Here is an 11,646-nt window from a genome sequence, read left to right on the forward strand (position 1 = left end):
GGAAAAGAAGAAGTCAAAGATTGAAAATGGCGGGTAAGGCAAAGGCCAAAGAGGGTATGGGCCAGAGTGACGATCCGATCGCAAAGTCAAGTTTTAAGATCGAGAGAGACCTTAGAAAGACAGATCACCTCGGAGAAAAGGGGAATGTTGAGATCGATGGGATGGTTTTCCGCAAGCAGCCACAGCGTCCGTGGTGGCAAATATCGACGCATTGAGTATAGACAATAAATAGTCTATAATATACTGGATGAAGGAATGTAAAAGGAAAAAAAGAAAAACGAAGTCAGAAAAAAAGGTCGCTGGTACTTTGAATAACTAACAGAGAACAGCAAGTAGCAAGTACGCGTACATGTCAGGTGAGATGATACATTCTGTGATGTTGACTCTGTTGACTCTGTTGACTCTGTTGACACACTGAACACACCGAGCTGTTTGGATGTTTTAGGTCTTCTATGCGATAACCTTCCCCTATCTATCATATCCTATACCATACTTTACCAAATAATTCTATCACATTCAGTCAAATCTGAAAAGAAACAAAGAGAAGATCGACTGCAGTCCTGATGTCACGATCCCCGCTTGGGGTAACTAAGTACCTGGCTTGATCTCGGTGGATTCACCTCTTGAACTCTTAGGACTCTAGCTGTTGGCTTCTCTGCCACCATGGCAAGCCCCTTCAACCGTCGCCCTATTCCGGACTACTTCATCGCTTCTCCCCTAGTGGCCTTACTCTATCCAGTGCACCAGATCTTACTCCGTCTGCGCGGACCTCCTCGACTCCCTCCACCCGGCACCCAACCAATCCGAGTAGTCTGCATCTCTGATACCCACACCCTCGAATGGCCAGACGTACCTGACGGAGACCTTCTCATCCACGCGGGCGACCTCTGCAACGACGGTTCTGCACGCGATATCCAAGCCGCTGTTGACTGGCTCCGAAGTCTTCCCCACCCATACAAAGTCGCCATCGGAGGAAACCATGACAGCTATTTCGACGTGCGGTCGCGCCTGGATGAGGACCGCAAAGACCCAGCTTCTACCGGGGATTCCTTCTCCGCAGTCTCCTCATCTACGGCATCCATCCACTCGCTCCACGACCTGAACGGCGCCTCCCGCATCGACTGGGGTGACATCCACTACCTCCAACACTCAGCCGTTACCCTCTCGTTCGCAGATACCTCCACGCCTTCGTCCACAACCCCCCTCACCAGCTCCCGCTCGCGCTCACTCACAATCTACGGCGCGCCCCAAGTCCCAGCCATCGTCCCCTTCGGCCCCGAACACGCCTTCACATACCCCCCACACCACGACGCCTGGTCTGGCACCGTCCCCCCAGAAACAGACATTCTCGTCACCCACACCCCACCCCAATCCCATCTTGACCTGTCCCCCGTATACTCCACAGGCTGTCCCAACCTGCTAGCGGAATCATGGCGCGTCCGCCCTGCCCTCCACGTCTTTGGCCATGTCCATGAATCCGCAGGCCAAGAACCCATATTCTGGGATGAAGCCCAGCGGGCCTGGGAAAGATTGTGTGCTTCGCGCCGGTCACGCGCGCGTCTTAGCCGCCTTGCTTCGCTGGCCGGCTTCCTGCGCGATCTGTTCGATTTGTCTGCCTGGATGGACGCCGCGCGGGTTGTGGGATACGGGATCCTAGGTGTGGTCTGGGCCCATGTCTGGGGAGGGGAGAACCTTAATGGTGGGTGGATGGTCAACGCTGCTTGTATGTATCGCGATACTGGCCGCCTGGGTAACCCGCCGAGGGTTTTTACCCTGTGATCTTCTATCGGCATGCATAGCGTTCGCTTTTTTGCTTCCTGTTCATAATACCATGTTTTGTTGGTCTGCGCTTGGTGACCAATAACTGCAGCTGTAAATAGTAGCTGAGCGGTTTGACTGCACGAGAAATGGCGCCTCTTTTCGGGTATTGACATCTTTTGATCCCAGCCTGAGTGAACCCAAGGTTGGTTCTCAAGATCCACCTTGTATCTCACATTACAAAATAATAATCTATATAAGATATATATTGACGGTTCGAATCCTGGTAGCAATACTAACCTAATAAATATAGAATTGGCTGGGATTTGAAGCAACAGAACCTCACTGACGTCAGGAGCTTGGAAGGCTTAGTTACGAAGTACTTGGATTCAAGGCTAGAATGTTAGTCGAGAGGCAGTTATAATATGACCAGTTGACTGCTACATATTAACAGCTATATACGTAACAAAACCCAACGGAACTAACACAGACACAAGTTGCATATGTACCTCGGTACTTGTGTTGGGTCAGTGCCCATCCACCTGGGTTTCGAAATATATCTCCGTAAGCCGTAAGCTCGGCAGTAATCCATCGTCGTAGCCTGTTGAAAACATTGAAGCATTTTAAATCCTACAAGGGAAAAAGTACACATTTCTCCAAGATGAATAATTTGTACATATTGCATGGGTATAGAGATATATATGAACTCAATGTTACATGTCCAGACGATACCACTGCAGACCGATGCGAACAACACAGCAAGTATCAACACGAACAAATGAACCACGAATGCGGCCAAAAAGAAACTAAAGCTTCGGCTTTTCATTAAACCTCGGTGCCTCCAATGGATCATAAGCACCGAGGCCAAGGGTATCAGATGGCACAACAGAGTGCCCACCCAACAAGCCACGGGTATCAAGCAGACTAGGATTGAGATCAGCGACACTCGGGGCTCCAATCAACCGCATATTCATCTCCATCTCATCCTTCAGCAGTTGCATAGCACGGTCCACACCATCAATCCCATAAGCAGACATGGCGTAAAGGAACGGCCGCCCAATACCGATACCCGTCGCGCCCAGACAAAGCGCCTTAAGGATATCAGTTGCGCGTCGCACACCGCCATCAACAAAGACTTCAATGCGCTTTTCCCAACCGCGCTCGCGGAGGGCAGGCATCACCTCGGCCAAGACCTCAATGCCGGACCGGGCGGTCTCGAGCTGCCGTCCGCCGTGGTTAGATAGCACGACGCCATCGCAGCCTGCCTCGACAGCGCGCAGGACGTCCTCAACGCACTGCACGCCCTTCAGCACGATCGGCATGCGTGTGATGGATTTGAACCAGGGGATATCCTTCCATGAGAGAGCGGGGTCGATGAAGGAGGAGATGGCTCGGGCGGCGCCTTGGGTGCGGTCGATGTCATCGCCGCCACCCTGGACGTTCGAACCGGGATCGGAGAACTTGGAGCGCATGTCTTTCTCGCGACGGCCGAGCTGGGGCGCGTCGACGGTGATAAAGAGGCCCTTGCAGCCGCGCTTTTCGGCGTGCTCGACGATCTTGCGCGTGATTTCGCGGTCTTTGTTCACGTATAGCTGGAGCCATTGTACTTGATCGCCTTGTTTGGCGTCGACGATTTCGTCGAAAGAGCATGAGGCTAGGGTGGGGATCATTTGTACTACGTTGTGTCGGTGGGCGGCTTTCGTGAGCACTACTTCGCCTTCTGGATGGCCTAGTTTGCCGAGCGCTGTGGCGGTCACGTAGAATGGGATTGAGCATTTTGTGCCCAGCATTGTCGTGCTCATGTCGATGTGCTCGACATCCACTAGAATCCGCGGCCTGAACCAGATTTTGTGGAAGGCTGCGTGGTTCTCGCGCATTGTCTGCGTATAGGTTAGCATTGGGGGGTTTGATGCTCGGGGTATCGATATAGACATCAGAATAGCTTACAATTTCATCATCTGCTCCGCTGGAGTAGTATGCCCACGCCGTCTTCTTCATGACTTGGCGGGCCACTGCCTCAAAGTCCATCAGGTTGTAGCACGCTGCGAGGGAGGGCATGCGGGAAATGCGCTCTTGGCGGTCGGCCTCCTCCGGGTCGAAAACTTTTTCTTCCTGCTCGACGGTTCCCATGTCTACTGCACCCAAGTGTTTCGACTTGTCTAGGAACTTGTCCAAGGTGTCGGGTGGATGGATTGGTTCGAACTCTTCGGTCGCATCTTTGCCTGCATACTTGAGGATGATCTTCTGACCCCCGGGGTGTTCTGTGAAATATTAGCGTACATTCGAGCAGTGAAGAGCAGTAGTGAAGAAACACATACCCGGGAGAAATTCGGTTACATCGTAGGCTTTGCCGTGCACGATGACCCAGCACGAGTCTTTGGAGTTGTGCTCGGCGACATCTGCGCCGGTGAGCTTGCCTGTCATTTTGAAGAGGATATGAGAGTATGGGTTGCAGGAGAGTAGAGGAGAGGAAGTAATTAAAGGGAAAAAGATCTAGTGGAACCTCGGGATAAATGAGTCCGGGGGAGAAAGTTGCGGGGAGCTTCTCGGCCGACTCGTCGGATGAGAGTCTGGTCGGATGGGCCTTCAATCCTTAAGTCCGTATATGAATTCGATTTGTTTCTAATATCAAGTCTAAAATTCGAAGTCTCTAAGATTGGAGGTTGGGATCGTCGTAGGAGCCTCGACCTTGGTGACGTTCTCTATATTGTATTCAGCCAGTAGTAAGGAACGCATTATACATCCATGGATGCCCGCATGTTCCCTTCACACGACAAAGACGTTTTTGTTGTCTACATCTGCATTCAGAAAGCAACCTTACCTATATGGAAAAAGAAAGACAAAATATGATGTATTCAACAATATGTTACCATATACATAGACATTTACATGTACGGAGTATAATTCTAAGGTTAGCCCTTGTTAGTTACGGTCCCTAGCAGAACTGCAAAATGCGTGAATTGCATAAATCGCATTTATTTGTCTTTCTTCAGCTCCTGCCAGTTCGCACCCTTGGATTCTTTCGAACGGCTAATGGAACAAATCGCTGTTGACAGCCCTGCATTCCCTTGTTGGAATGTCGGGGACGCCGTCTTGGGAAGGAATAGCGAATGGCCTGAGGCAGCTTGATTCACATGACTTTATCACATGATACCACGTGACCATCGTCAATCGGAGTACGCAAAGTACACCATATCATAACAACCATTATGTTGAAGTACAGATACTAAGGCCTTCATGAACATCAGAAGCATAGATAATACAAGCTGACAATCGGAAACATTATAAGGTAGTGGAGATCAGTGGACGAAGAACGATCCTACCTCGGCCTTGGCTGACAGCGCCACCGTCGATCGCTAGAAAGCTTCTTTGAAACCTGGTTTTTTGGTTCGAAGTTCGAAGAGACCGCGAAGAACAACAGCCGCTCAATGCAACGCGCGTAAGGCGCACATGTAAGTTTGTTACATCGGCACATCGGCACATCGGCATCGAGGCAGATGCTATCATCGGACACGTTCGTTCATTCCTCGCACCTCCCTGGCATTGCCGGCGCCTCCGAATGTTCTCCACCCTCCCACACCTCCCCCATTTCCCCATCTTCTGCCATGGCCACCCCTCCTTGTTGCCTCGTGGCTGCCGCTGACGTTGTACGGGGAAGGGGCACGGTCAAAGTGCACTGTCCACGAGTTGCACCATGTGTGCATGGGGCACAATATCTTTGAATCAAGTGCAGGTAGATCGAACCGGGCGCAAAGCGGTCGCCACCACTGGTTATAGTTCAACCAAACTGTATTGTAGGATTCATAAATGGGTATTGTTTGGATCACCTAAAAATACTATACGGCAATACCTAGGTAATAAGGCTCAATCCTAACCACGCAGGATTCATCCGCAAGTCGGCTGTGCTGACAGGCCATTAGCAGGCTCTGAGATGACCCAAATGCCCCAGGAAGCGGGGTTTATTTTTATGTGTTCTGTTCAAATTATATGCACCATGACATCTCAAGCTCGGTTTTGTATCGTCCAATCGACCCCTCATCGGGCGAGGTATGTTGGGAGGTCTCGATCGACTGTAAAGTGCAATGTACGAGACAGGAAGGCGGGTTCTCCGAGATGCATGATCAGCCGAAGGAGACCCATCCATAGTCTCCTGAATCTCCTGAATTGTGGACATGGACACGCGGACCTGCCATAAGGAGAACAATTTCTTACCATCGTACGCTTCAACGGTAAAGAGTTCTTCCAATCCGAATCCAGTGCATTCGCATATTCGGGAAAAGAATGTATGTAATCCTTAGCCACGTCCTGTAAATTTGTTTTGATTTTGTGGTTGCCTGTGCTTTTCGCCCGTATCCACTTGGCTGCAGTTCGAGAAAACTTCGAATACGCCGGTAAGTGGCTCAACGACATCATTGCGGATACTAGGCCACACTTTTCCGCCAAAGGAGGGGATTTGATGGATAATCCTGCATATCTTTGAGACATGACGTGGGTCATCATTTGTGTGGTTGAAGGGAAAAATGAAAAGTTTTATAACTTTTCATACAATTCATTTGTCATGTTTTTAAACTTCAGGCTGAAAAGAAGCAACGGTCAAGAAAAAAAAAGCTCGCGGGCCCGGCCCTACACGCCTTGGCTCTTGGCTCGCATAAATCCGTAAATTGTGCTATTCCACATATTGTTTTCGGATCTGAGTGCAACGTTGTACAGAATAGATGTATGCAGCCTTATATTGTATTACCTATAGCCTAGATAGGAATCCCCAAGGAAGGGAGAAAGAAAGACATTGCATATATTATCAAAAGATCTCAATAATGAAGAGCAAGGAGGATCTGTTATGCACATCCTGTATCGGGTAAGCGACCATGATGATCACTGTCCGATCCTTTTAGTGTGGCGCTAGTCCTTTCACGGCACCCGCGAACATTTCTCATCGCCGAGTATCTTCGGCATGGAGACGGCTTCCCGAGTCCCGTTTTGCAACCAGCACCGAGAAGGACGGGAGTAGCTTGGCGCTTGGACTTGTTGCATTGAGATCGAGTACAACGTTGAAGTACATTGTTGAATCATAGGGACCCTAATAGCGCACCTACCATATTCCCGTGTGCGTGCGCAATCCCGATGCACTATTTGATATCGGCACGCCTTCCTCAACGGTTTAAGCCTATTATTGGTAGGGCTTGTCCTTCACCCTTACTCCGAATCTCGCTGCCATTTCCTCACCCGTAGAATAGACATACTAGGTACGGAGTACAGTCCACTTTAATATGATCCAGAATTGTTTGAGATTTTATGTTTGGTCAGTCGGTGCGGATCTAAGCTAAGCACCACACCGAAGTGACCAGGTCCTATCCACCTATAGGCCAATTATGAATCAATTAGTATCAAAACAAATACGGAGCAAGTCAAAAGAAAATAGAAAAGAAAAAGAAATTCCATATTCTGATGTCATCAGGGACGCAAACTACCGGGTGGATCTTTTTAAAAATGCTTAACAACGCCATTATTGATGCATTCGGCTAATGGGTTCCGCTCCTTCACAACTCTGATTCGTTGAACCACAACTACCACGATTAGTAGTGCCTTTTTATTCTTTTTATTAAATTATTTTTGCATTCTTTTATTTTTTATTATTATTCGAAGGCATCGGGCTTAACTCGTATGGAGTACTCCGTACACACGGGGGAGAAAAATATTTATGCCCCACGATGAATCTCCTTGCCACATTCGTCAAACTCCGTTGGAGAAGCAGAGACTCAAATATCTCCCTATTTCCTCCTCCCCCGGGTTTCCTCTTTTTTTCTCCGCGTGTCTCTATATACCCAGTCATTCCACTCATTCTACTCATACCGACCATACCCACGTGTTGACACTGGGACTAGTCCTTCATAACTTCTTGGACTTGTATAGATTGGTTATATCGTGATCTTCTTCTATTCTTCATCATGGCGCCAAAATATGCTGGCATGTCCGGCAGGCCCCTGAGTTTGACGGTGTCGACCATCGCCACTATGGGCTTCTTGCTTTTCGGTTACGATCGTGAGTATACATTGACCTAGTATCATCCAAGTCCAACGCTGCTAACAATCCACAGAGGGTGTCATGTCCGGCATTATTGATTCCGATGCCTTCGGCAAGCTTATGCCTATCACCCATGGCGACTCCACCATGCAGGCCTTGGTGACTGCCGTCTACGAGTTGGGTTGTCTGGTTGGTGCCATGTACGCCTTGTTCACTGGTGACAGGCTTGGTCGTCGTCTCATGATTATTCACGGTGCTTGGGTCATGATCATTGGTGTTATTATTCAGATCGCTGCCGTCAAGGGCCATGGAGCTACCGCCCAGTTCTTCGTTGGCCGTATCATCACTGGTATCGGCAACGGAATGAACACATCAACCATCCCTACCTACCAGGCCGAGTGCTCGCGTTCCTCCAACCGTGGTCTTCTCATCTGTATCGAGGGTGGTATTATCGCCATTGGTACAATGATTGCCTACTGGATTGACTTCGGTGCCTCGTACGGCCCCGAGGACCTCGTCTGGCGTTTCCCCATTGGCTTCCAGATTATCTTCGGTGTTATCATCATCATTGGCATGTACTATTTGCCCGACTCTCCTCGCTACCTTATCTCCAAGGGCAAGGTACACGAGGGTGAGAATGTGCTCGCTGCTCTCGGTGGTTACGAAGTCGATTCCCACGAGACCCAGCTTCAGAAGCAGCTTGTCATCGAGTCCATCGAGGCTGCTGGTGTTGCTGCTGGTGCTGGTTACTCTGACCTCCTCACTGGTGGCAAGACCCAGCACCTGCGCCGCATGCTTATCGGTTCTTCATCGCAAATCGCCCAGCAGTTGTCTGGTTGCAATGCTGTGATTTACTACCTGCCTGTCCTCCTGAAGAAGTCTCTCGGTCAGTCTCAGTTCATGTCCATGCTTGTCGGTGGCATCAACATGATTGTCTATGCCATCTTCGCTACCTTCTCCTGGTTCTTCATTGAGAAGATCGGTCGCCGCAAGCTCTTCATTGGTGGTATGACAGGTCAGATGGTTTCTATGATCATCGTCTTCGGTTGCTTAATCCCCGACCAGACTGGACCTTCTAAGGGTGCCGTCTTCGGTCTATTCCTCTACATGTCCTTCTTCGGTGCCTCGATCCTGCCTCTCCCCTGGCTGTACCCCGCCGAGATCTCGCCTCTCCGTACCCGTGCCAAGGCCAATGCCGTCTCTACCTGCTCGAACTGGCTGTTCAACTTCACTGTTGTTATGATCACTCCGGTTATGATTGACAGCATCTCCTGGGGTACCTACCTCTTCTTCGCTGTGATGAACTTCATCTTCATTCCCCCCATGATCCTCTTCTACCCTGAGACCGCTGGTCGCAGTCTGGAGGAGATCGATCTTATCTTTGCCAAGGGTTACTGCGAAAACATGAGCTATGTCAAGGCTGCCAAAGAGTTGCCTAAGCTCACTGATGAGGAGATTGAGGCCAAGGCTGCTGAGTATGGCTTCGAGTCTCACCGCCAGCAGGGTGATATGGAGAACGCTGGTGAGAAGGGCTCTCCTCGCAGCACCTCTAGCGATGGAAAGGATTTCCACGAGGAGACCGAGAACTCCAAGAACATCTCTTGAGAGCCAGCCTCTCTATAAGCTCCACTGAGCGGTTGTGTTTCAAGTTGCCGGCGTGACAGCGCTGTGCGCTGCCATTTCTCAATGTTATGGCTGTGCTGTTCTCTCTGTCTAATAAACGGATGAACGCCAGATTTGCATTTGTCTTTTCTCTTTTTCTTTGCTATTTCTTTTATTTCTTTTGACATTATATACCCATTGTTTCTGGCCTGGAGGATGACACCGCCTGATGCCGGCGGATGATCCTGTCTGCACTCAAAGTATAGTGCTATTGTTTTTTTTTGATAATGACCTCCGAAAATGGTTTGGTCGGCCATGGGAATTGCCAGCTTCATGTACATGCGCTTTGCATGATATCACTAGAGGAGAAACACATTATATTTACTCTTTTCCTACGGAGTATGTAAATCGTAAATGCCCCTGCATGTGCCAACGTCAAACCTGCCTCTTTAGGGTTGAGTTTAATAGTGACTCATGCGGGTGCTGCCTTGCATGAGGCTGATAGACCCCAGTGCAAGGGGACCATTCATAGTCCTCACAAATTAAAATAATCATCACGAGGATCATCACGGGTATAATCGCCCCAAGAGAACCTGGGCAAAACCAATCAACATAAGTAAAATATATTAATTTGCAGGCTGACAGTTTAACTTCAGCCCTTTGTTCGCCTGTATATATGCCTTGAATCTCAGGTTACCAATCAGCATGAAAGATAAAGTCCGGTTAATAGAGAGTTGCATAGTTACTTTCTTCATTTTTCTATTTCCCCCCTTCTTCTTTTGCTATCCAAGACACGTGCAGGTGACCTCGTGAATATGAACATCGGCTGATACCGCCCGGAACATCAGCTTTTCTTTTCTTTCATCTCTTCTTGAAATCTCCCTTTGACCTGATTGCTTTCTTTCGCGTTGTCAAAGGATTTGGCTTCTGTGCACATATAATGCGAATACAAAACCTTGACCCCCGCTTCCTCAACCTCGGGGAAACATGAGTTCAAGCCTTGAAGCTAAGATTGTGGTGCTTGGAGCACAGGGTATGTCGTCCGGGGAGTGCCCAGTTTCCAATCTATATACTCAAGATTGGAAACTGAACCAAACAGTGTACTAACGTTAATTACAGGGGTGGGAAAGACTGCGCTCGTGGAGAGATACTGTAAAAACACCTTCAACCCCGCAGCGGCTTCAACCATCGGCGCGTCGTTCGTGACGAAGCGCGTCCTTGATTCCACCTCCGATACGATAGTAAGATTACAGATATGGGACACCGCTGGACAAGAGAGGTTTCGCAGCATGTCGAGACTTTACTACAGAGGAGCCCAAGCAGTGCTCCTGTGCTATGATGTCAGTGCATCCACTCCCGCACCATTTCCCCTCTCCATTCTTCTTGCGTTTGTTGTATTTGTTGCCTATACATGCGCAACCTACAACATAAGAAAGAAAGAAAGAAAGAAAGAAAGAAAGAAAAAAGCCACGCAAACACTAACACTAACTGGGTACACAGATCACCGACCAAAACAGCTTCCAAGAAATGGCCGGTTGGCTACGCGAACTCCGCAAAAACATCACACCCAACGATGACGGCACAGACTCCCTCATCATCCATGTCGTAGGTACAAAATCTGACATTGTCGCCGACGACCCCTCCCGCCGCCGCGTCCCCTTTGAGCGCACAATCGCATACGTCGCCGAACAACTATACCCAACCCAAGCCTCCACCCCGCCACCAACCGCAACAGCAGGCATGGGTGGGCTAGGCTTTGGAACGTCTGTCTTTGGAGGGAGTGGTGGCAGCGCATCGAACGCCAGCGCCAGCGCTGCAGCACTGCAGAGTCCGGACTCGAAGCGCAGTTCGGCTTTCTGGGGACAGGAGATTGGGTGGGACTGCTGTCATGAGATCAGCGCGCGGGATGGCGAGGGAATCGATGAAGTTTTCCGCGTTATCACGCGTAAGCTGGTCGAGCAGCGCAATCGGCGGGATAGCGAGCTGGCTTTGTCAATTGCTGGTACGCCCATGGCGAATGGGGTCGTCGGGCCTTTCAACCCTGGGGTTGTGGAGGGCACGGGGAGTTTCCGGCTTGGTCATGGTGATAAGAGGAGGAGTTGGCTGGGTTTGGCGGCACCCGGTGTTAATGTCGCTGGTGCCGACGAGGAGCGCGTTATGCGTGCGTCACGCAATAAGGGACGATGTTGTTGATCATTGAAGAGGATGGGGGCTTGTGCTCTTTGCTTTTTCTTGTCTTTGCATTTGAGCTAGCGTTTCTTCTTC

The 11,646-nt window shown here is 49.7% G+C and overlaps 6 protein-coding genes across 6 annotated transcripts; 4 read left to right on the forward strand and 2 right to left on the reverse strand.

Annotated features, from left to right (window-relative positions):
- Positions 1–26: 26 nt before the first annotated feature.
- Positions 27–215, forward strand: N7525_001177 (uncharacterized protein; the record flags this gene model as incomplete). Its single annotated transcript, XM_061211789.1, has 1 exon — positions 27–215. The coding sequence occupies one exon, from the start codon at positions 27–29 to the stop codon at positions 213–215; it is 189 nt and encodes a 62-aa protein (XP_061071015.1).
- Positions 216–663: 448 nt separating this feature from the next.
- Positions 664–1,779, forward strand: N7525_001178 (metallophosphatase domain-containing protein; the record flags this gene model as incomplete). The annotated part of the gene is made up of 1 exon (XM_061211790.1): positions 664–1,779. One exon carries the CDS (start codon positions 664–666, stop codon positions 1,777–1,779), a length of 1,116 nt encoding a protein of 371 aa, XP_061071016.1.
- Positions 1,780–2,564: 785 nt separating this feature from the next.
- On the reverse strand, positions 2,565–4,182 carry N7525_001179 (L-lactate dehydrogenase (cytochrome); the record flags this gene model as incomplete). Its single annotated transcript, XM_002558187.2, has 3 exons — positions 2,565–3,638; positions 3,706–4,019; positions 4,077–4,182. The coding sequence occupies 3 exons, from the start codon at positions 4,180–4,182 to the stop codon at positions 2,565–2,567; spliced, it is 1,494 nt and encodes a 497-aa protein (XP_002558233.2).
- A 1,079-nt stretch (positions 4,183–5,261) lies between these two features.
- N7525_001180 (uncharacterized protein) lies at positions 5,262–5,462 on the reverse strand (the record flags this gene model as incomplete). The annotated part of the gene is made up of 1 exon (XM_061211791.1): positions 5,262–5,462. One exon carries the CDS (start codon positions 5,460–5,462, stop codon positions 5,262–5,264), a length of 201 nt encoding a protein of 66 aa, XP_061071017.1.
- Positions 5,463–7,703: 2,241 nt separating this feature from the next.
- On the forward strand, positions 7,704–9,384 carry N7525_001181 (putative MFS monosaccharide transporter; the record flags this gene model as incomplete). Its single annotated transcript, XM_002558184.2, has 2 exons — positions 7,704–7,797; positions 7,853–9,384. 2 exons carry the CDS (start codon positions 7,704–7,706, stop codon positions 9,382–9,384), a joined length of 1,626 nt encoding a protein of 541 aa, XP_002558230.2.
- A 984-nt stretch (positions 9,385–10,368) lies between these two features.
- N7525_001182 (Rab family GTPase) lies at positions 10,369–11,574 on the forward strand (the record flags this gene model as incomplete). Its single annotated transcript, XM_061211792.1, has 3 exons — positions 10,369–10,414; positions 10,501–10,721; positions 10,882–11,574. The coding sequence occupies 3 exons, from the start codon at positions 10,369–10,371 to the stop codon at positions 11,572–11,574; spliced, it is 960 nt and encodes a 319-aa protein (XP_061071018.1).
- Positions 11,575–11,646: the final 72 nt, after the last annotated feature.

Source organism: Penicillium rubens, assembly GCF_028828025.1.
Source record: "Penicillium rubens strain IBT 27055 chromosome Unknown utg000001l_segment0_segment0, whole genome shotgun sequence".
NCBI classification, from domain to species: Eukaryota; Fungi; Ascomycota; class Eurotiomycetes; order Eurotiales; family Aspergillaceae; genus Penicillium; species Penicillium rubens.